We start from the raw sequence: 23,781 nt of genomic DNA, 5'->3' as shown, positions 1-23,781 counted from the left end.
GAGATGATCGTACAGTATCGTTGTATGATTGTAAGTATAATTATAACTAATACCAAAAATAATATTTGACTACTTTTAGCTCCAGCTTATTTAGCTTTTCATCAATTACGTGTTCTCCTTCCGAAAATAATCTTTCTATTGAGACATATATTTCCACGTTGCACCATGACTTTGAATAAATAATGTAGACATCAATAATTAAATTCGTTGTAGAATTTCGATTTCCACAATATCTATTCTTTCTAATAGTGTAGTACTTTTAAGTACGTTTTCAAAATCGCCAATAGCTACTGTTCGTTGCTGTAAAGAAGGCATCTGTAAAGAATGTGGGTCTGATTGGTGATTAGGTACACATCATTTTGTTATTGGCCCAAGTGCCAATATCAACGAATCAAATTATGAACAGACAGGGTCCTTGCCCCTGTGCTATCAACAGTTTAATCATCAATTTCGATCGAATCTTTATTCATTCCGAATGACCTCAAATGTACATAAATCTCAATAACTGGAACCTCTCTACCTTGATGCATAAAATTTCCTTTTGTTCCGTTGTAAAAATCTCTACAAGTAAACAATTGTATTCGAAACTTGTTGAATAAAACTGAAATATGTGACAAATATATAACTTTTATGCAACGATCATTATCCTCTTTGTCTCTGGCAATGAAGGCAGCGCTGTCGTAGCAGCGAGTCGTCAGCCAACCAGAACAAAGACAATCTGTCCCTGATCTCCCTATCGTCGCGCTGGCCTCCTCCGGACTGCGCGACGTTAAAGGGGTAAAACGATATTATCAGCTGAGTGAAGGAGGAAGAACATCCGAAGTTCTGAGAAAGACCGTAATTATATTTAGCGCTGTTTGCAGCGTTCCGGCTATCTGATTGGTTCTCTGTCGAGTAACGTCCATTACTCTCCTAGGAAGTTTCGAGAACGGGTACGGGACGGTAATATTGGTGAGAGTTCTATGCGTTTACAACAGTTCGTCAAATACTATTACGTGGAGCAAAACGAGCGTTTACAGCACGCGGATATTTCTCACGAGCGGTTTTCTTTCTGCTAATACAGGTAAGGCGAAACCACCGTACAAGCGTTTTAAAGAATATATTTTAGAAAATGTGCGCAGACGGAATAGAATTTTCGTCATTGAATTATGTGATCGATCAGAGGGGCTCATGAATTTTCCCTGGGACAGGAATTCGCTGTAGCGTTAACACAGTCGAGCGACAACGTTAGAACATTTAAAGATATTGTTAAATATTAACGCGATTTTAACGCGGCTTTAACCGTTGTCGGATCCGAAGTGGACGTTTGAAGGTTGAATTATAGATCTATGTACGCTTTAGCATATTGAATATTACGAAATACGAGTCAATTAATTTTATCATAGCTGCCGAGCACTTGTGCTCACCCATGACTCGCACTTTAACGTTGAAAAATGGTGATTGTTCCAATTGCCTAACCCGTGTCACGACGAAACGCTGTTTGATATTGGAAATTCTCTGTCAATTAGAGGCTTAGAAAGTACGCTACAGATCCGTGTTTATTTTTGCTGCGTAGAGTCTAACGGAAGATGTACTTTTTACTCAGTAACAAATAAATTACTATGTATATGGCAGCTCGCGGATTTTCTTGCTCGATTTGCAACCGGTAGAGAAGCCTTCGACTTGTGTACAAGTATCGGTGTGTACGTATGTACGTTAACAGAAGCCTCTAGAAAGTGTGATGTTCTTTGTTCATAATACCGAATAGACGGTGCGTTATGCCGAAACCACGTCTTCATTTCCTGTTCCGTATCAATTAGTAGCATTTTGATATTTTAAAATGATTCTCGTCGCCATTTTGAAACCGAAGACGCACATGGATAGAATTTGCTGGAGATTTCTCAGAACGTACCAGTAATGCGCTTTGTACCTTCCTGTATTGATTATGGAATTTTCGTTTTACGTAGATTGACTTTTGTGTTCGCGACAGATCATCAATTTTATTGTACACACGCCGAAATCCATTGTATCGCAATTCAAATTAGAAATACGTGAAGTTCAAGGTCGTACCTTATAATTCCATTTTTGAATCTTGTGTTTGCGCATTTAAATACTCGATCTATTCTGACGTCGTATAGCGATACGAATGACAAATCAGTTTTTTTTTGTCATGTTATCTGATTTGTATAACGCAGCTTATGTATTGTATTTTGTTTAACTAACCGTATTTGTAGCGCGCACTTTGTTTAATAACAATTTATACGGGTACTATTGTTTTCATAAAGGATTCTGAAACGAATCTCCTTGTCCTTTATAATGAATTCATAAAATTTATATCCTGCTTATTACTAAGTGGACAATTGATTTATTTAATAGGCCAATTATATTTCAGCCTGTTTTATTCACAAGATGATTGCAATTTTTTGTGCTGTTTATCATTATACGTATAAAACATTTACAACATTTTATATGTATAGTTCACAATGTATTTTATTCATATTTATGTATACATTACTATGTAGCATGTGTTTTTAACATTAAATCTCACAAAAAGAAACAATATAGAACATAATGGTTTGAAAACAAAAATTCAGTCTTTTGTAATCTATTGTTAATGACTATTTTCTTTGTTTATTAGTAATATATGGTTCAGTACTTGCTGTTAATTTAAATGTAATTATTACCACATTTTTCTTATAATTTTGTTATTCGATTATGTACATGCCATGTTGATGACAACAAAATTCACGAATATCAACAGCGAGCCATCAACTTTAATCTAATCTTCATTTAATCTCAATGATCTCAAAATGTACATACACCCGAACTCAGTAAATTGAACATTTTTACAATGCAACAGTTATCTTAATTTCCTTCTGTTCTACTGTAAGATTCTGTATAAGTGAAAAGTAAAAAAATGTTAGCTCTTTCATCACTATTCGAGTTTGTTAAGACTGTAATTTAATATTCTGATGTATCAATTACTACTTAAGCTTATCTGATTAATTTTCGATGAGAATGCATGCATCATTTTCTGTTCGCTTAGTACAAAGCATAACTGTTCTGAAATTTATATGATTTGCTATGCATAGGCAAACTGAAATATATGAACTATAAATTTCGAAAAAAAAAACATAGCGCATTGTATTATCACACTTTTAACAAGTTTGTACGCATTTTGCTCAAAATACAGTTTGGTTCAAAGACCAGCTATAATAACAGTAACCCCTTAACTAAAAGTAACAGTACACTATGACTAACCGTGTACCTATGTCTCAGAGTGCTTCAATGTGAAAGAGTTCAGGAACCTTGGATTTTAATTTTCAAACAAATTAAAATCCAAATAATGTTTACATTGTATTTTTTTCTATTCAGCAGGGACAGTCCAATAATAACAGTAGCAGTCGGTCTCTTCTCTAAGAAATAGATTATAGTAAACATGGTGAAGGAAACATTATTCTATGATGTACTGGGCGTAAAGCCCGGATGTACTCGTGATGATCTGAAAAAGGCTTACAGGAAACTCGCTCTGAAGTATCATCCTGACAAGAATCCCAATGAAGGAGAAAGAGTTAGTAAAATATTGTGCGACTCTGCTTCAAATTCTTGTGATCGAAAAGTTCGTTTCATAAATCTTCTTCTTGTTACAGTTCAAGCAAATCTCACAAGCATATGAAGTATTGTCGAACCCCGAAAAGAAGAAAATTTACGATCAGGGTGGAGAGCAAGCTCTGAAAGAAGGTGGCGGAGGAAGCGGCATGTTCTCTTCACCCATGGACATCTTTGATATGTTCTTCGGGGGTAGTTTCACTGGTAGACCTGCTCGAAGAAGAGAGCGCAAAGGACAAGATGTTATACATCAGCTGTCTGTTTCACTGGAGGAGCTCTACAAGGGCACTGTACGCAAATTGGCTTTGCAGAAGAACGTTATCTGCGATAAGTGTGAAGGTAGATATCAATTGGCAATTGCCACATACAATATTTGGATCGGCACGAGATATAATCATGATTTCGTTTAGGGATCGGTGGTAAGAAGGGTTCTGTCGAGCAGTGCTCAACATGCCATGGATCAGGCATGCAAGTTACAATACAGCAGCTAGGACCGGGAATGCTGCAGCACCTGCAGAGTGTGTGCTCGGAGTGCAAAGGACAAGGAGAACGCATAAATCCACGAGATCGTTGTAAACAATGTGGTGGTAGGAAGACAATTAGAGATAGGAAAATTTTGGAAGTTCATGTTGATCCAGGAATGGTAGATGGACAAAACATCATATTCAGTGGGGAGGGAGATCAAGAACCCGATTACGAGCCAGGTGACATTGTTATTCTCCTTGAGGAGAAGAAACACGATGTTTTCAAGTTAGTATTTTAGCGATTATTATGGCTTAAAAGTAATACCAGGTGAGTCATCCAATGTGGCGACTTAAAAGTATTTACAAATTATACTATTTAATGAATTTTAATTCTTTTTTGCATTATAATCACAATAGCCGATTTTTATAGATTTTGCAGAAAGGTTTACCGTGGTTAAAGGCGTCTTGTTCTCTTTAAATATTGTTTGAACATGTTTAAATACAGTAGAACCTCGTTTATCTACTGTAGTTATAATGTTATGAAAAATTTACCGTTGTATATATGTTATTGATATAATGAGACAAAATATTTCAACTGATACTTAAACGAAATTCGGGACAAAGTATGGCTAACCAATTTAGGAAACTGAACTCATGTTAGATGACTCGACCTGTAGTTCGGAAGTAATGCGACGACACGTATTTATTAATCTATTGCTTTTAGGCGTTCACGTAACGATTTAATCATGAGGATGCAGTTAGAACTCGTAGAAGCCCTATGCGGATTCCAGAAAGTGATTCGCACTCTGGACGGAAGAGATTTGGTAGTGACATCACTTCCTGGAACCGTAACGAAGCACGGAGACTTGAAATGTATTATGAACGAAGGGATGCCGGTTTACAAGGATCCTTTCACACACGGCAGACTTATAATCCAACTAGTAGTTAATTTCCCAAAAACCATTGATATTGAGGATATTCCAATGCTTGAACGATGTTTGCCCATGAGGGAAGAAGTTATCATTCCAGAAGGCGCGGAAGAATGTATACTTCAGGACTTAGATCCAGAACGGGAACAACGACAGGCGTATGAAGAAGACGAAGGAGGTGCTCCTCGAGTCCAATGTGCCACACATTAATTTGATTACATCAATGTCACAATAAATATGGTCATTCTTTCATTTTAAACTTTTGTCCCATTCGCTCGATTCTGAATCGCATCTATTAACAGAGGAATGAAAAATGCGGACACAATAGAAAAAAAAATGCAAAGTTCTTCGAGACGAATGAAAAGAACTTGGGAGGAAAAAAATGTCTAGATATATGCACGACTATGAAAAAAAAAAAATAAACTGTAAGGAATCACCAACGATTCTTATGCAAAGATCATACTTAACACTCGATTGTATAGAGATACCGTTGACACTATTGACTATACATTTATCATCGCGCCTGAATTACAACTATAAATTTTGGTGAGAATTAGTAAACTGATTATGATTAGTTACTCGCTTGCTGTAGGAAAGTATTACGACAAAAAAAAAGATGTACTTATCATTAAACAGAGTGATAAGAAAAGGTGAACTTATTCAACATCTAACGTAACATTGTGTAACGTTGATAGTAAATACAAACATAATCACTTGTATCATGCAATAATGTTGAACATTCAAATTTCTTTCTGCGCCTTACGAGCATACTGATTGCTAGAAATAAAGTTAGACCGTCGAACGATACTACTTGATTTCTCTGTCTACATTTGTAATTCCCTAAGATTCTTTCAACAATTAACAATTGACTACACGAGCTTGTCGAACTCAACTCAATGTCTAATATTAGTGAACACGATATCAATTAAAATAGTAAGAAGTCTGTTGGTGGACGTACAACTCTGATGGAAAAAAAAGAACAAGTGAAGATTTAGTAAAGTGTTTCGTAGTTTGATTACAGATCTCTAAATCGCTTTTATTTTAATGGTACATTATTCCATTATATGTAGTCTAATCTTTTTAAGAGCTATGCTAGCGTATGACGATATTGACAAAATTATTTTAAAATTTGTTCAACAATAATACAATATAAGGAAAAAAGAAAAATGTGGTTCCTGTATGTGTGAGTGGACTGTTGTGCGTATTCAGAAACTATTATTTATTGCTACAAAAGGAAACAAACCATTCCAGGACTCGTTTACATTCACGATCCTGCGAAGCGAAAGTAAAAAAATTATAATTAATTTTTGGAATCAACTAATATACAATAAATAATCAAGAGGCTGCTTTGTATATCTTTTCGAAAGGAACGCATCGTTACCCCTATTATTCATTTGTAACTAAAACTTAGTAATGCGCATGAACAACTGCCCATTTTAATGATCATGAGTCTGTTATGTATTCAATTAAAATACGTCTTCGATACATTCGCATAATTTACTGTACACAAGGTCGCGTACTCGTCTGCAGTTACTATAGCAAATTTACATAGTAATGTATTGTAATCTTATTTATTATAGATAAATTGGTGATCAGTTAGTACTTTTTTGCGTCGTCAAATAAATTGAACAAAGTATAATGTGAAGTCGAGAATGTTTATTGAACCCTCGACCCTTTAGGATTCACATCATACTGAAATTTCCGTTATATACGTTCTCTATGTTTTCAAATGAAATCGATCAGGCTTGAATTCTTGCGATCGGGTAATTTTCATTGATACAAATATTTCGCTGTGAACAAATAGATGTTGACGGTGGTTGATTTTGTAAGGAAAGAGAAAAAGGTGCTGGAGGGGGGGAAAATTTATTGAAACAGGTATAAACTTGAACTAAATACGCGCACACATTCGTAATTGGGAGTCATTCATGAGCGGTAACAATGTTAATGTGCCTTCGAGTTACGTCGAATAGCCTAACGATGGCGATATAATCGCGGCCAGGGTCGATGTTTTTGTAATGTGCGTACACACAAGTGCCCGAAAGCCAGCAGTCGAGATGCCGCAAAGGTTTCTGGGTATGCGGAGGGAGCCATATTTTTCCAATATCAGTTATGCGAAAACAGCGTACGCATAGCATCCGCAGTATGGAATTTCGTTCGGTAGCCAGCGTTCTGTCCGTGTTGCACAAGAGGAATTGATATCGGGAAGCAGACGACAGCGGCTGACGACGGTGGACAGCGGAGACGATTCGTGCTGGCTAGAAAATAATAAGCGTGCATTTACACGTTGATCGACGGGGGAGCGAGGTTCGGTGAAAACGACGAGAGCGCGGGCCGCGCAGGTGTTCGAGTCGAGAAGAGGGTTAGTTAACTTAACCCGAGTTCGTAACCGCGACTGGTGGTAGTGGTGGCAGTACTAGTGGTGGTGGAGGCAGTGGTGGTGGTGGTGGTGGTGCTACTGCTGCTGTGACGATGACACAGCGTCATAACACGACGTACGTCCGTCCGTGCGATTTAACGCGAATTGTTATGGCATTATAAAGTGGTATTTTTGTTTTGTTTTTTCTTTTTTTATACCGGAGAGTGGATTCGCGCCATTACCGATCGAACCGAGTGTCGTGTCTCGGTCACGATTAACCCGTGCGGGAATCGTCGGTGTCCCGAGGTAAAACCGCGAGGGAGATGGCTTTCTTGTTTAGTGTGTGAACCCCCGGAGTTTCGCGAAGCTGCGTCAAGTATAATTTTTTCAGTGACAGTGGCACACGATGACATAATTCAGTTTCATTCATCGTTTATTCGTCGAAAAAGTGAGTGCGTATATGTGAAACGGAATAATCGGGGACTGGCCGACCGCGAACGAAACGAGACCGTGGCAATGACACGACCTCGACGCGTGGACTTTTTTTGAGAAAAAAGAAAACGTCGAAAATCGTCCAACCGGCCGATTCCGCAAGCTCTCGATAGTTTTTATTCTACGTGAAACGCGGCCAACGATATCCGTGGTAGCCGATGTTTACAAAGCGACGTTTGTTTGCGACGCTACTGCTGCTGCTGCTTCCTCGGCGTAGCGTGCACGCATTATGAATAACAGCATGCTCAACAGTCTAGGTTAGTTCGGTGCTTAGCCCCATTCTGTTGTTTCGACGCGGCCGAACCGGAGTGCCCAGACAAATGGGCGAGCTGTCGTTTCGCGGCGCGACAACCGAAACATAATTCCCGAGCAAACACACAGATACACACACACACACATACACACGATCACACTGATTCGCGGCGAAAATCGTGGACTGCTCTCTGTGACCTTGTGTTCTCTACGCCGAGAGATCTCGCGTCTCTTTCACCAAATCCGAAGAAGAGTATATATATATATGTATATCACGAGTAACAAATTTCCTAAATTCGAATTTATCTGTTCTAGAAAATGTATAGAATAATGTGAGAGAATCCCTGTCGAAGGAAGCGAACGAGAGAGAGAGAGAGAGAGCCTTAGCGAAATCGCAGTGCTATTTTCCTACGATTTTTTTGTCACCGTACGATTAATTCCCCGATGGATCGTGATACATCGAGGAACTCCGAGACGTCGTAGAGGTTAGACCGGGCATTGACCGGTGAAAATAGCGCGTGTCTGTCGTCCGTCGGCTGGTCGGCGGATTTTCGAATACTTGGCACCGGTTGTTGCCGTTTGAGATATCCGTCGGTCGTCCTTGGCGGCGTAAAAGAGAGAGAGCGCGCGCGCGCGCGCACAGTAGAGAAAGAGAGAGAGAGAGAGAGAGAGAGAGAGAGAGAGATAGCGAGTTTGTTTCTCCACGGAAGAGCAACGGGGAAAAGCGAGGAGGAGCAGTCTCTCGGTGAGACCCCGGGGTGATCAATTGGTTTGGCATGCCGCACGCGGTGGAGCCGAGGATGTCGAGCGGCGAGACCGTGCTGGACAGCTGCGAGATTCCAAGTTTCGGTGAACGCGCGTGGCCAGGAAGGAGGACCGTGAGAACGTAGTTGGTTATCGCCTGGTGTGCAAGGCACGATCGTCCCGGTCTCTGGAGGATGCGGCAGGACCTCGAGGTAGCTCGATGTAGGCGTGCTAGCAGCGTTCCAGTGATGTCGGTGTCGGGGTTACCTGCAGCGCTGCTGGACCTGGACCATGGCCGGCAAGCCTGAGCAGCCGTCCACACACCCTGCTCCCCCAAGTCACAGTCATCATCACCATCATCATCATCATCATCACCACCAGCAATCGCATCATCAGCCGGCGCAACAACAGCAACATCATCATCAGCCGCATCATCACCAGCCGCAGCATCACCATCAACAACCGCCGCCGCCTTCGCAACAAGATCAAACAGAACAGCAGCAGCAGCAGCAGCAGCAACAACAACAACAGCAGCAACAGCAACGTTTGCAACAAGCAGCGGCGCATGGGATCCAACAGAACAGCGTTTTAGTGTACGTCTCGGGGGAGAATTTCGCGTACGCGACGGCGGTCGGTCAGAATGCCGCCGCCGCCGCCGCTGCTGCTGCTACCGCAGTCGGCTATCAGTCCCCGCAGCAGGCGACGTACACCGGTATTCTGCCGCCGCAGGTGGCGACGGCGGCGGCGACGTTTCCCGCCAAAACCGCCATATACTGTAACGATAACGCCGTCGCCGCCAACAACTGTTGCCGACTGAAGCCGCTCGAGTACGTCACCGATGGGGACACGGGCAGCCGGTCCGTGCGTACCCTGTCCGCGGGTAACGTAGAAGACGAGGAGGATTACGGGACGATCGTTTCGAGCAACGGTCTCCTGTACAGACAGGCGAGTTTCGTTCAAGCGGTAACCAGCACCGCTGCCAGCACGACGATGACGTGCGTGGTGTCGGCGTGCGATAACAAGAACGCGGTTGTCGGCCGTGGCGTCGGCGGTGGTGGCGGTGGTGGCGGTGGTGGTGGAGGTGGTGGACAACTGGAGAACGACGGGGCCGTCAGCAACGAGGATAACCTTGCGGAACAACCGATCGGTAGGGTGAACGGCGTCGAGATGATGCCGAACAAGATGTTCCCGTCGAGATCTATGCACGCCGCGGAGATCTATCCAGGTCGATTGCAACCGGATGGTTCCTACAACGGTAGGATCGCGCAGGGGAATCTCGGGGAGGGTTGCGTCGGGCTTATGAGCGACGACGCGTGTGTCGCGTACGCGCGACAGGGAAACGAACCGACGCAAACGTCCGCGAGTGTGTTCCAAGCCGACAGCGTCGAGCAACGGGTCGACATGGACGAGAAGAGCCGGCAGCAGGACGCATTCCAGAACCAGGCCACCGGCTCGTCCATGTCGTCGTCGTCGTCGACGTCCTCGTCCTCGTCGTCGTCGTCGTCATCGTCATCGTCGAACGCGTCGGGCATCGGTGTCGGTGTCGGTGGTGCCGGTAGTGGTGTTGTTGTTCTTGTTGGTAATGGTAACGGCGGCGGTAGCAGCGGTGCGGTTAGCTGCGACTCTGTCCGCTCCGATACCGGCGAGTCGTCGACCTACAGCAGCTTGAGCAGCCCCGAAAGTCAAAGTCAATCGGCCCACGATGGTTTAGCGACCGGCGCAACGGTCAACGGCGGCGGCCCGTGCGCGCAGCAGGCTGCGCGTCAGGCCTCCTTGTCCTGTATCAACAACTCTAACAATAATGACAATACCGGCCAACAAAATGTAGTGCTTACGATGAACGGTAGTGCGATGGTTACGCAGCAGCAACAGCACCAGCAGCAGCATCAACAAGCGATTACAGTGCCACGTGGATGGAAAAGGATATGCACCAACGGCGTCATCATTTACATCAGGTGACTGTTGCTCATTCTTTTAACTCGTCGCCCGGCACGTTCGCCGGCCCGTTTATTATCGTTTTTTCACTTATTCGTTCTTTTTTTTTTATCAATGCCATTTATAGTTAATTTTTATACGCCCAGAATTTCAGTATTACGTTGTCAGTACAGTGAGGAGAAAATGCACTCCGTTTTTAAACATTTTTATATGTGTCTTTTTTGTGTTGGATGATGGGTGTAATATAGTATATTATACAGTAAATTGTTGTTGCAAGTTGATGCTGTTCATGTAACGTTGTGCAAGCATTGTACATACGACGTAATCGTTGTGTAAATATTATTGGTGCAACATATTTGTCGTGTAAATATCAATCAAGAAATAAGTTGTGAATATTTTGGGTTAATCTCTAAATTAATAAGTGGTATTATTCCACCGAACGTAATTTATTTGATGCAATCGTAGTTAGCAGTATTATGCATTTTATTATCTGCATCAGATTCTTCTTTGATTAGTTCGTCACATGCAGATGTGAGTTCGTTTGTTTTATCACTGCTTAAAAAATTGTGAAGGTAGTAAATTATTTCAATTTTCTGAAAACTAGGATTTTCTTCGTTCTTCGACACATGTTTTTAGATTTTATCCTACAGCTTCCATTCATGCATTTTTAGTAACAAATAGAATTAGAATTTTAGAAATTCACAATGAAAAATAATGCCATTCTTTGTTATATCCAAACAGAAACATTTGAAAATGTACAAAATTAACTTTATATTTCAGTAATTCGTACACAGTGTCGTTCTTATGGAATAATTACGCTTATAAATAACTGTTCACGTCAGTACACCGTGTTATCTAAGAAGGCAATGTGCTTTGGCAATAACAACAAGGAAAAATTGCGCGCGTATATCCGCTAACAATGCAAATGGTTTAGCAGTGAAATATTATTAGAGGAAAAGAATTTCTAGAAGTGCTCGTCGCAATGTTTCTTATCATACATTAACAATTGAACTTCCGAGAAACGTCCTGTTCGAAGGCCCCGCATAATAACGAATTTAAAGGCGGCTATGTTTATTGCAACTAAGCACGGCGCGATTGCCATGATAGTATCGACTCTCGCGGCCTTAACATTCGAACGCGTCGTAGCACGTGGAAAATCGATTTGTATTTTTTGCTAACGCGTTATTCGGAATCGACGTGTTCGCGTGGTTTATCTTGACGGTTTGCCGGGGGTGGCAGCCATCGATCCGCAGTTAAACGCTCTGCCGCTAGAACTTTAATTTCGCTAATGGAATTAAACTGCGTTCAGTCGAGGCAAATAAGATTAGCCAGCCTGGGAGGAGGGGTGAGACGGTAGGTAAATTAGGGTAAAGACTCTCGGGGACACACAACAGAGCGAGAGATTCTGCCACGTGGACGGTGGAAAAATTTTTTGGAAATGGTTACGACTGGCCGGCCCCGATAATAAAACCCAAGGGCGGAACAAGCACGAGAGGGTTTTCGTCGCCTGAGCATCAGACCGGGTCGGCCCGATTCCCGGAGATCTTAAAAAGGTTCTGTCCCCCTCGCGTCCTTTGTAATTTTTCCCGGTCGTGCTCGGCTAAAAAAGAGGAACACGAATTTTCTAGGCGAACACGTTGAAAGCCCATCCACCACGTGGAAAACGTAGGAGGGCGGGCTGCGACTAAACCCTCATTGTAGTTTTATAGCTCTTTTCAAAGTCCCTTTCGAGGGTCACTTTTGACTTGTCTACGGCGCCTTTTTTACGGCTGTCTTTGCCAAGATGCCACACGTTCCTCTGCCCTTCGAACGTAGGCACTTTCATCTTCCGAAGGGGGCCGTTTGTCTTCGCGGCGCGCTTACGGTAGAAATCGAAATCGATCGGATTTTACGACGCGATCGATGCATATTTTATGGGGACCTGCGAAGGGTTCGATAATTGCGGCAGATAAAGAGGACTGTGTCTAAAACTTAAATTTATTTTTCGGTGGGTGGCTGTCCCGTTGAATCACGCAGAAATATGTAATTTTTAGGATTTTTCCAAAGTTATTTTATAAAATTCGGAACCTCGTTACCTCGAGTGTAGGAGAAGAAATTCTGCTAAATTTTTCAGAAAAATTCGTGACGTAGTTCTCTTCCGAGAGGCAAAGCAACGCGCCCTATGTTTTTGCCCCCGACTGTAGCATCCAAACCGAGCACGAATTTTCCGTAGCAGCTGGCACGCCGAGTCGCATTCTCTATCTCTCGTTGACCGTAGGAAGTAGATTTCTGGAGGAGCTAGCAGGCTCAAAGGGCAACGCCTCGTGGCGTAATCGTGCCTGGCCAGAAGAGGCCTGACCTGGTCTGTCCCAAACCTCGTTAAAACGATCCCTTCTGGCCTGGCAAGAATCACGGCTTAAATGACGTTTAAAGGGCCTCGACAAACAATGCTGCTCCCCCAGTCAGCAACGACTGACCGCGTACCCTCGTGGTCCAGCACCTTTCCTTTTTCGAATCCACCGGGGGCGCATGCTGGTCATTCGCTATGCTTCTTTCTGCCCATGAATCCTGATTTCTATCACCGACCCTCAGATTCTGTGTTTAACTTCTGCGTAGGGGAGAAGAGCCAGAGTCAAAGAGAGTGCCGCATCAAATAAAGGAAATTTCAAACTCGATCATTTTTGTCCGACATTTTCAAAAATGGTGCCAACGGATTGTCGGGATTTTCCTGATTAAAACGAGCCCAAACTCGACCCAAATCGGACCAGTTTTATACTTAACATAAATAACAAAATGGAGGACACACGGACGATTTCCTTGCACGAAATCTACAAAAGTAGACCGATCTACGTCGTGTTTGTACTCGTTTCAATCGGAAGAATCTCGGCGATCCGTTGGCACCATTTTTGAAAAGGTCAGACAAAAATGATCGAATTCGAAATTTTCGAATCGCGTCTATTTTCACTTTCGCTCGATATATCTGTTAGTTCGTCGAGCTGTCGATACTTGGAAGAGAAATGCGCTGTTCCGTAATGGAGAAATTCGACTTCTGGATCGCAAACTTTGCAAATTTGAGCACTACGATTTATGGTCTCACGCGGATGCCTCATACGAAGGTTATTAGAGCTGAGAGAGGAGAGAGAAAAATCGTAGCGTGGGAGTGGACGTTGGCGTGATCTAACGGAGACCATATGGCAGGAAAAAGTCATGCTGTTTGATACGTGGCGGGAAGGGGGAGGGGGACGAGTTACATAAGTCAGGGGCAACGGAAACTTTGATACCGTGGACAAATAGTTTTTGTCGTCTCGGAGATAAATCTTTGATATATCTCGGCCAGGCCGTGGGCTCTAGGATTCCTTCAAAGATTCTTAAGGTTCGACATCCTCTGTCCGAGGGTACGTATGGGGGGGACAGATTCTTACATCGGCTCGCGTACAGGAAGCGCTGGTATGGGGAGGAACGAGCGAACGGGATGGGGGGGCATATACGGAGGGAAAAGGAATTTCGTTGAACCGCGCTGTTCGTGCGATCATTGATTTACGATGGTACGTCGTAAATACCATCGGTGATGTACGACCCTGCCCCCTCCCCCATACCCTCCCCGCTTTACTGCACACCGTACCTACCCCCCTCCCCCCTTTAGCTCTCTCGCCCCTACATACCTTCCCCTGTCTTTCTTCGCAAGTTTCTTCTTCACTCTTCTTTCGCCTCTGCGCCACCGACGTTCCTTTTACGGGCCTCTTCTTGATTTATAATACCCACAGGCCCGTTGTCTCTCTTCGTTTTCTCTCTCCTCGTACATACCTACTAGGTAGACGGACTTCGTTACCCTAACCTCCTCGGTCCAGGCCAACAACGTTGCGCCCTTCTATCAGACTAGACTCGGCTCATCTCGTCCCTTTATTTTGGGCTAGACGATTTTTCCTGTGGAAGGGCCGGGCTCTGGAGATCGTTCTTACAGTTTAGTTCATTTATTTTTACTCTGTGGAATACAATGATCCATGTAGAACATTTTTAATGTTTTTTTTTCTTTTTATTTGGATTCTGTTGGATACTCAATAATTTTGTTAATTTATTTTCATCAACCACAATGTTTTTAATTTCTCTTGGGATGAGTTTAGCTGAAGTTAGAAAAAAGTGTTCACAATTTTGTGGATTTATTTTTATTTCATTGGCCCACACTGAAATATTTTTAGCAATCCGTTTTAATGTGTAGAAATATAACTGTTTAAGGATGTTGGTAATCCTGTATTATCTGTTTCCAATGTGGCTTGGAAAAATTAATTTTTTCAAGTATAAACGTTTCTCCTTTTATAAATTCATTAATTCAAAAACACAATTTTTCCGTATTACTTTTACTGTAAAAAAGGTTAACCTAACCGTGAAACACATTTTTGGGATTATAATGGTCTTCAAATATTTACAAAAAAAGTGGTTGAAAAATGTTTGCCATTGCGACAGTTTGCAAAAATTAACTTCGAAAACGACTTACTTCTTCGTACGATTATAACTGTATAAATGATTGATTCAACGTAATCGGCGAGCCATCAAAGGAACACGCAAGGTCGATTATAATTTTGTTAGTATAATTTCAGTGAAAGCATATACATGTCAGAGTCCCGTGACAATTTACGACCCGTTAGATGGATGTTGCGTCGCGTTTATTTCTATTTAAATTGGCGCTGTCGCGATGTCGTCTGCGGGATTCATAGATACTCGGATTTGCAATTATTCGTGCCGGGGACACCTTGAATATTCATTAGAATACTTGCGTTGCGCGGTGCCAGTGTTAACTACCACCGTGAAATGTATAATTGTGTTAGGCTAAAGGATTACTTTATTCTGCTCCGAGATCTAGAAGCCGTTTCGAACGTTATCTCTTTACGATCGAATTTTGTTTTTATCTTTCGTTCCTGTCGGTGACTGTTCGTTCGATCGTAAATATGTCGTTTATGTTTCTGGGAAAGAGTGACTAACAGAAACGTGAATTCTAGCAGGTGTCTACATTGTGATGTAATGTAACAGATATTGTTCATAGTCCGTCAAGTTGAAGATTGTAATAAATGACTTCTTAAGTCGGGAGACAGACACATTATGTTATAAAAAAGAATGCTTTGAAATCATTTGAATTAACAAAGTTGATCAGGAAAAATTAATTTCCTGTAGAAAAATCATTTTGAAGACTGTACAGATTGTCGATAAAGTTAGATAATAAAACAAAGATTTTTACATCAAGAGATACATTTTTTTATTTTCTTGGATAAATTAATTTCACAATAGTAGATTCAAAAATAATTAATTTTGGGTCATTTTGAGTATTCGCCATTTTTGGTCACGGTGTTAAGAGGATTGAAAATACACGGGACTTGCTTGTCACTGAAATTCTTTTGTAGTAGCTATCTCCGGCTGTCTAATTAGATATTCAGTTTTAATAACATTGTCGAAATACGTGTCGAGTTTGAAGCGACACGGTGAGCACTCACCGGAAGCGCCGCGATGCCAAATAATCTCGAAGCGTAGTTGCATAATGGCATTGTAACAAATCATTAACCACGTAGACACTTTCGACGCAATGCTTCATCGTGCGCAAACAGAAGAGCGAACGTTTCCAGCAATTGTCATCGTTCGCTTTACGCGGACAAATGTGTCCCACGTTACATTTTGTTGCAAAATTATTCCAGCAAGAGTATTCCTCCGTTTTACCAAAAGGGGTAACAAAAACCTTAACACGAACTCGAGACAAACTGGTCCTAATAAACTACCGATCCATGTCAATTTATAGTAATCTTTATCTCAACGAAACTGAAATGCTTGTTTACTGCGCGCGACTTGAAATCTCATTTTGAGCAACATCAACTCGAAGATAACATCAGAGCTGCAACGTTGCACCTCGTAAAATTGTAACATATAATTTTCCACATCTCCCAATCTCTTCCACAACGTTTATCGTCGCATCTCACAGTCGTTTGCAATTATTTTACAAAAAAAAAAACCTCGAAGAACTAATTTTATCTATAACACCAACCCATCTATATCGATTTAAAGAACGCTATACCCTATCCTAATTGAACCGTGTAGGCCGGAAAGGTTTCAAAATCCCATTTTAAGCAAAATGGCAACACTTGCAACAGTTGCGCCTTATAAAATTGTAACATGTAATTTTCCACGCCTTAGGGATTATCAACAAATTGCAGAGGGATTTGCAATATAGGCAGCAGCGAGTTGGCCAGGAAAAGCAACTGTGTCGCGAGATCAATGAAAATCAATCGAAGGAGAACCGGCGGGTCGGAAAGTGGTGGTTGTGGGGGGGGGGGGCACGGCGGAGAAAAATTAAGGTTACCGGCACACAGACGATTAGGCTGCGGGTTCTGAAATGACAGAAAGGGGTTGAGGCGCGGGGTGGGGGTGGGGGGGTCGGATCAGGAGGAGCCGTTGGCCACGGGAAGTGTGGCGACGAGGGGTCATTGGGAGAGGAGACGAGAGGAGAGGACAGAATGAGCGATAGTTGCGCAACCACACCTCCACCGCCGTCGAGCGGCGATTACGCAAACGTGATAATTAATTGCCAGTGTTCTCTGTTTAATGACTCGTCAAGTCGTTTGCTAAACACGCCAAATCACCGGTACGTCACGAAAATCGCTATACAGGTGCATCGTTGCGTGTCGAAGCTGTTAATTCTGCGCCGCGGTTGCGCAACCCTCGCGGAGACAGATACCTAGTTCCTCTCTTTTTTTTTGTTTTTGTTTTTCTTATTCTTCTTGCTTGCGTTCCATGGTTCGCGACGCTCATCCTTCTTCGCTTTGTTGCCATTCTCGCGGGACGCTTCGATTAGGACGGCAATCTTCGACACGATCTTCGCGCAGCATAAACAATTTTCTGCATTGATCGTCTGAAACGGGTGTTCAATATGAAACGATCTCCCGATCGTTTTGATAAAGAATGATATGACACTGATGTGATATAAATTAATGAAACCAGCATTCGGTGACCTTGACTGACCTTGAGCAATTATTGTCACTGAATGAAGGAGACTATTATCGTAAGAACGGTATCAAAAAGGGATGGTTCCGTTTAGGAGACGGAAGGTGACCTTGAGATATTTAACAAACAGAACATGAAAGCAAATATTTTTACGGTACCGTGTGAACCCCAACTTTGCCCTTTGCAAAGATATTTGCGGTGCAAACGTTGGGCGACTCACTCTCTATACTATAATAAAAATCACGAGAAATCTGGAGGAATGAAATTAATTTTATTTTTATAATTTTTCATGCTGCATAAAACTAGTGTAAACCACGACGAATCGTAATCACCGGTCGACCCAGTAACCCAACAGTCAAAATAAGACCTGAACAGCCCGTAACGTCGGTAGCGTAACGGCAACCCTCGCCGACTACGAAACCGACGGTCGCGGGTTCGAATCCCTTCGGATTCTCTCGGCTCCTCGCAGTTTCTCAGAGTCCTCTGCGAAAAATCAAATTCGGTTTTTCGCCGACGATTCTCGACTCTCGCGATTCGACAACACTTCTAGCACTCGGGAAACCTGGAAAAAAATAAATTTCTGTCGTCAGAACTTCCAAAAAAAAAAAACTTCAAGGAAATCGCCCAATGATGAATTCGCAGAAAACAGTTGGCCGGAGTCAATCTAGCAGAGGGGGGTGTACGTGCTTAGGGTACTTGGTTACCGCGATGCTCCACCTCGGGAAGGTCTGAGACAAAGTCAGCTCTCCGAGAAGGTTTATAGAGGTTCTTCTCATACTCCTCTCTCGGAGAGGACGCTCTAGAAGGGCGATCCCGTAAATGGGATGCGAGGAAACCAGAAACAGCGGTTGAACCTAGCTTCTGTCGCCGTGGACGCCAGTGTTTTCCCTCCCTCGTTCCACTGTTTCCATCCCTTACTCTCATTCTCACGTCTCTTTCCCCTTTGTCTTGTCTGCCCCCTGATTCCTTACAGAAAGAGAGAGGGTCCAGAGGAAAACTGGCAGAGGTTTGCTCGGTCGTACCGATGGAAATTCCCGCGACTCGCAATTTCAGTACAATCTGCAAGCCGCCCCATCCACACGTATCCACGCCTGTATATTTCGTGTACGTCCGTGGCCGGGGCGGAACTCAATTCAGACTAATCTGACTCTGGCCCGTTTAATTAAACTGAGGGCGGTTTCTTTTGCAACCTTCCGACTCGCGACTACTTTTCCGCGTTCAATTTTCCTACTGTTTATCATTGCCGGGTTTCTCTGGTCCCGCGACACAGGCTCTGCGATTTTTGTCGTCTGGCTGCTGCGGGTAATTAGCAACTTGAAAAAATTAAGGGAATTAGGTAACGTGTTATCCTCGACTTATTACTGTTTTTTGAAATTAATGTACAATATTTTGCACGAAGTGCAGTGATTAGTTTTATTTTGTTTTGGTTTTACCTTCTTGTTTCATACTGTAGCTTTTGACATTAAGACAGAAATTTTATGTTTGTTGTCGCATACTTCATTTGACACTACAACCACCGAGCCCTAAACGTGACTTATCCCTTTATAATGACAGCAAGATTGAATTAGCTCAGGTTTCATACGATTTTTACGGTAACATGTACTCCAAAGAAGAGATATATTAAAAATGTCTCGTGAAAACATTTTCATAGTTTCAATAATCGTGAAAGAAGAAATCATCCACCAGTCATTCTGACTGGTTCGGTAGTTCTAGTGTTAATTTTAGTTGAACTTTTCAGTGAAAAATTTTGATTTTGAATATTTAATTGTATCACGGATTTATTTTGTCTTGCGGGAGATAGTTAAATGCCAACGAACAATTTTAGCACAATGAGTTAACTCGCGCATTCTCAGAATCTCGTGCTGGAATTTGTTTCGCGAAAATTCCGAAGTGTGTGCCAATGTATTTTGATTGGCGAACAGTATAACGATTGAATCTCGGATCACAAGCGTCACATTGTCTTCGTTCGGCCGATCATTTTCCCGAGACGACCCAATCGAACGTTATCCGTCAGTCTGATCGAAGTTTCGTGGAATAACAAACGGAGGAGCCAGTCGCGGCCCTATTTTCGTCAAGGTCTGCTGCCACTTTCGACGCATTTTGTATTGAGTAATGGGCTAATTATAGTTTTCGCTTGTTTAGAAACTCTAGTTGGCATCGATCCGTCGTATACCCGCCGAGAACTTATCGAGTTTTGCGAAGTTCTAACATTATTTCTCGCTTTGATCGCCGGTCGAATCGCGCGTTGATCGTTGGCCGAGCTCGACTCGCAATCTGTTGCGTAACGTAAACAAAATTTTTCCGAGCGCGAAAATAACGTAACCAAGCAGAAATATACCACAATTCTAATTTCTGTTACGCAATTTACCCTAAACTCAAATTGCAGGTCACCGTGCCCCGTGATCAATTGCTGAATCGAGCTCGACTAGTACTTCTCATTTTCATGTCCGTATATAAATCGTAATTTCAATCGACGCTCGCTTCAAAATTGTTTAAACATTGAATTCAGGCCCAACAGCGTTTCCATTTTAGACTTTCACAGGATCTAATATTTATTTTCGACTCCTCGTTAAGTACAAACGAACTACAATTTAAATTTACATTGCAATCTATGTTAAGTTTAAATTAGGATCGATGTCTAAATATCGATGAATAATTCATTTCCTAGATTAACACCTGCCATAAATCCCGTCATAGTTACGCCGAACTGGGTCGACCAGTCTTTCCATTCTAGTATATCTAACTAGACGTAAACAAAGTATAATTCTAACGCGCGCTATAATATGCTTTCTGTCTAAAGTACAATTTAGCAATTAGTTCTCTTATTAAATTTCAAAGTCCTTAATGGACGCTGTTGCTGGAACGTTAACTGTTGAAATTCGGATGAAAATAGGTCTCGCATTACCAAAAGTTCGTAACGAACAGTTAGATGAATCAAGATAATTAATAGATTAGAGTGAATGGTGTGTGTTTATCAGGGTACGTCAATTTTTTGTTATCGACGAGAGGGATTCCCGTAGATGTAGACTTGCGTCAGCTGTGTTCTTTCTTTGAGCTCGTTTTTCGGTTTGCTTCCTGTCGCGGAAGATCTACGCGTAAGAACGCACGATGCTTGTAATTTATAGCCACGCTGATTGTACGCACTAAGGCGCCGCGTGGCGTGTTTCTCAGTCGATAAGCATCGGGAATACTCACCCGGTTGTATGCCTGATGCGTGTAATCGCGTTGCCAACGTTTCGCTTTTATTAAACAAAGATACATTGTAAACCTTGTTGCGATAAGTCCACGTTAAACACTTGCAAAACCTCCGTTTGCTCGCGATTAACGGCAAAAATCATTTTCACACCATTCAACCTCCTCCAACACTGTTCCTTTTACGTCGTTCTGCTTCATTTGCCTGACATTGGAATCATTAAATTTGCCTAAGTGGCTAATTACGGTTTTCGGGTCGTGGAATTAGCGAAATCCTCGAGATATTCTTCGGGACAATTGCTGCAATTTTTATAAGACATCACAAAACTCCGGTTACCAGGCGCTGCGCCATTTCTGTAATTTTTCATAAGGCAGTGTAAAATTCCTGCAATTTCAGAAGCCATTACAGAACGTTTAAAATTTTCGTAAGGCACTACAAAATTCCTGTAATTTTTATGGGCCCCCGTGAAGCGGAAATTTTTATAAGGTACTCTACAGCTTCTGTAATTTTTATAGGGCATTACAAAATTCCTGTAACTTTTATAGGGCATTACAGAACGTTTAGAATTTTTATGAGGCACTAACAAAATTCCTGTAATTTTTACAGGGCATTATAAAAGGTTTAGAATTTTTGCGAGGCACTGACAAAATTCCTGTAAGTTTTACAGGGCATTACAAAAATCCTGTAACTTTTACAGGGCATTGCAAAGCGTTTACAATTTTTATGAGGCACCAACAAAATTCCTGTAATTTGTTTGAAAGAACAACGAAGCGAAAAAATTCTGTAACTTTTATACCACTGCGTAGAGCTACACGAATTTCTGTAACGAGGTTCCCACAATTTTGATCATTCTTTTCCAGAAAACCAACAAAATTGACTCCTCAAAAAATGTTCGAGGTGCCTCGTCGAACGATCGAAGTATCAAAAATATTTTCGCTTCGAAGAAAAAGATATCCGTCAGAATAAAAATATTTGCTCGCCGATTGATCTCGGATCGTTATCACCGATCCCGGGCAATTACGGCCGTCACGTGAGCATTATTGTTGCACACTTGGAACTACATTAAACGCGTAGGAGCAAAAGGTAATTTACGCTGATAATGAATCACCCACACAAGCGCGGTCTCGCTCGGAAACAGAGGCCCGGCGCTCGAATAGTTTGCGGGCCCGTGATCGTTTCTTAATTGCATTACTGATTGCTCGACCATACTCGAAATTTTACGTCCACATAGAGGTTCAGGTGTTCCAACGGAATCCTAAAAGTAAACCTGCCTATTAATCAAACTCAAGATAATGAGCTTACGTTTTTCTGAATGATAACGAAACTGGTTTCCTATCTATAATTTATCACTTACAGGTTCGCTGGCGGGCTAGTTTTATACTGATTGGAACACACGTTGAGTGGTAACGATTTTAAAAATAATCGTTTCCGACACCATTTAAATCAATTAAGAGGCATTATGTACGAGGTACGAGTGCACTGGGGATCTTGCGCGTTTATGACGGACTGTAGGGAACAAACAAGAAAATTAAATCATCGAAAGACTCCCAATCGAAATTAAAATTTTTTATTATTATTAATTATTTTTCTATTAGACTTTGACCAATATATTGGAGGACTTTTTCTGATCAAAACGATACCAAATACTCCTCGGCGACCGAGGCCTCTCGAGCTTTGGGACCCCTGGGTTATACCCCGCGGTGGTGGGGATAGTTCTGGGACAATTATATGCGAGATGTTCGGGACATTTATCGAGTAGAGACGGTAAAATTAAAATTTAGTATTTTCGCCCGGCTAAGCCAGCATTAGCTCCTTATCTAAATATTTAGTAATATTTGTAATGTGTTTATAATATTAGGAATAATTCATAATATTGGGAATATTTCATAAATTTTGATCGGCGTGAACTGATCGGGGTTTACGGCGAAGATGGCGGGGCGGTCCGCGTCGGTTATTGTAAACATCGATTAGTCGGGTTTATACGGCTGGTTTTAGACGCGCAACAGGGATTATTCGGACCTCATCCCTCCCGGAAATTAATATCCTCCGACCACGAATAACCCGTATTACCGATTATCATCGCCTCTAACTACGTTTGCTCCGTGGCCGGATATATGTTCGCGGGATTAATTTTAAACGGCGTACAACGCCGAGATCTTTGATATATCCGAACTATTTATAGGGGTATCAGCTGGCCTCGTAAAACTTGTATGAGCTCCGCTTTAACCGAAGTTCAGATAATGTCGCTTTTAATTTTAAAGCGCTTTTAGTGCGACGGTAAAACGTTGCGCATCGCGCGCACGCGCTCGACACGATTTACACCGTCGAATCTTTTACGTTTACTTTGTAATGCCCGACGATTTTATGTCCGATTTATCTTCCCGGTTATGCGAATCGCGACGTGACGTCACCGCTGCCTCCCGTTGTTCCCCGGTTCTCTCTTCTTTATCGTTCTCTAGATGTTCGATTTTCTTCGTGGCTATGGAAATTAGGATCCCTTTGGAATTCATTTTCTTAATGGTACCGCCAGACGAGTAAACACATTTCTGTCTCGGGATTATTCGGATCGTAAAGACAGCGAATGATTGATGTCATTTTTCCCGAGGTACCGTTTTCTGTTAATTTTGCAACGTGCAATTTTTTATGTGGGATTTTATGTAACAATGCGTACGCGCACGCGCCGCTGCACCGCGTTTGTTCTATGTATGTTTCGCCGGTTGTTTTTCCCTTATTATTCTCCGTTGATTAAATATGTAGCAGATAACGCGCCGACGAAATCTCGCGTTCGCGAAACAATACGCGAACCGTGTATAATTGGGATCATTTTAGCCGGTGAAACGTTGCTAATTCGGAGGCGCGTCGCAGGTG

General features: G+C 42.2%; 2 protein-coding genes across 7 annotated transcripts in view; both read left to right on the top strand.

Moving 5' to 3' along the window:
• The first annotated feature begins 899 nt into the window (after positions 1-899).
• Positions 900-6,334, top strand: Droj2 (DnaJ heat shock protein family (Hsp40) member A4-like). 2 transcript variants are annotated; one of them, XM_076799549.1, is made up of 5 exons: positions 900-1,063; positions 3,358-3,550; positions 3,630-3,927; positions 3,999-4,338; positions 4,777-6,334. In XM_076799549.1, exons 2-5 carry the CDS (start codon positions 3,419-3,421, stop codon positions 5,189-5,191), a joined length of 1,185 nt encoding a protein of 394 aa, XP_076655664.1. In that variant the 5' UTR covers positions 900-1,063; positions 3,358-3,418; the 3' UTR covers positions 5,192-6,334. The 2 variants fall into 2 exon arrangements, with proteins under 2 accessions (XP_076655664.1, XP_076655663.1); XM_076799548.1 differs by having other exon boundaries at positions 901-1,063; positions 3,355-3,550.
• A 2,417-nt stretch (positions 6,335-8,751) lies between these two features.
• Positions 8,752-23,781, top strand: part of LOC143360551 (uncharacterized) — a 407,529-nt gene continuing 392,499 nt past the window's right edge. For 3 of the 5 annotated variants that reach the window (XR_013083300.1, XR_013083299.1, XM_076799507.1), the window contains exon 1: positions 8,757-10,780. Coding sequence is in view for 3 of the 5 variants with exons in the window: in XM_076799507.1 (XP_076655622.1) it covers positions 9,117-10,780 (1,664 nt within the window). In the remaining 2 variants the exon portion in view is untranslated. Of the gene's footprint in view, positions 10,781-23,781 lie in introns of all 5 variants that reach the window. The other 2 variants (XM_076799506.1, XM_076799509.1) reach the window with 2 other exon arrangements.

The sequence above is a fragment of the Halictus rubicundus genome, chromosome 13 (genome assembly GCF_050948215.1).
Source record: "Halictus rubicundus isolate RS-2024b chromosome 13, iyHalRubi1_principal, whole genome shotgun sequence".
Classification (NCBI taxonomy): Eukaryota; Metazoa; Arthropoda; class Insecta; order Hymenoptera; family Halictidae; genus Halictus; species Halictus rubicundus.
The sequence above is the reverse complement of the archived record's forward strand: the minus strand, read 5'-3'. Positions and strand labels throughout refer to the sequence as shown.

Excerpts from the sequence above, each read along its gene's own strand:
- Droj2 (XM_076799549.1), top strand. The coding sequence starts at position 3,419 with ATGGTGAAGGAAACATTATTCTATGATGTACTGGGCGTAAAGCCCGGA. Across the intron at positions 3,928-3,998 it reads TATCTGCGATAAGTGTGAAG|GGATCGGTGGTAAGAAGGGT; the intron begins GTAGATATCAAT and ends GATTTCGTTTAG. Across the intron at positions 4,339-4,776 it reads AAGAAACACGATGTTTTCAA|GCGTTCACGTAACGATTTAA; the intron begins GTTAGTATTTTA and ends TATTGCTTTTAG.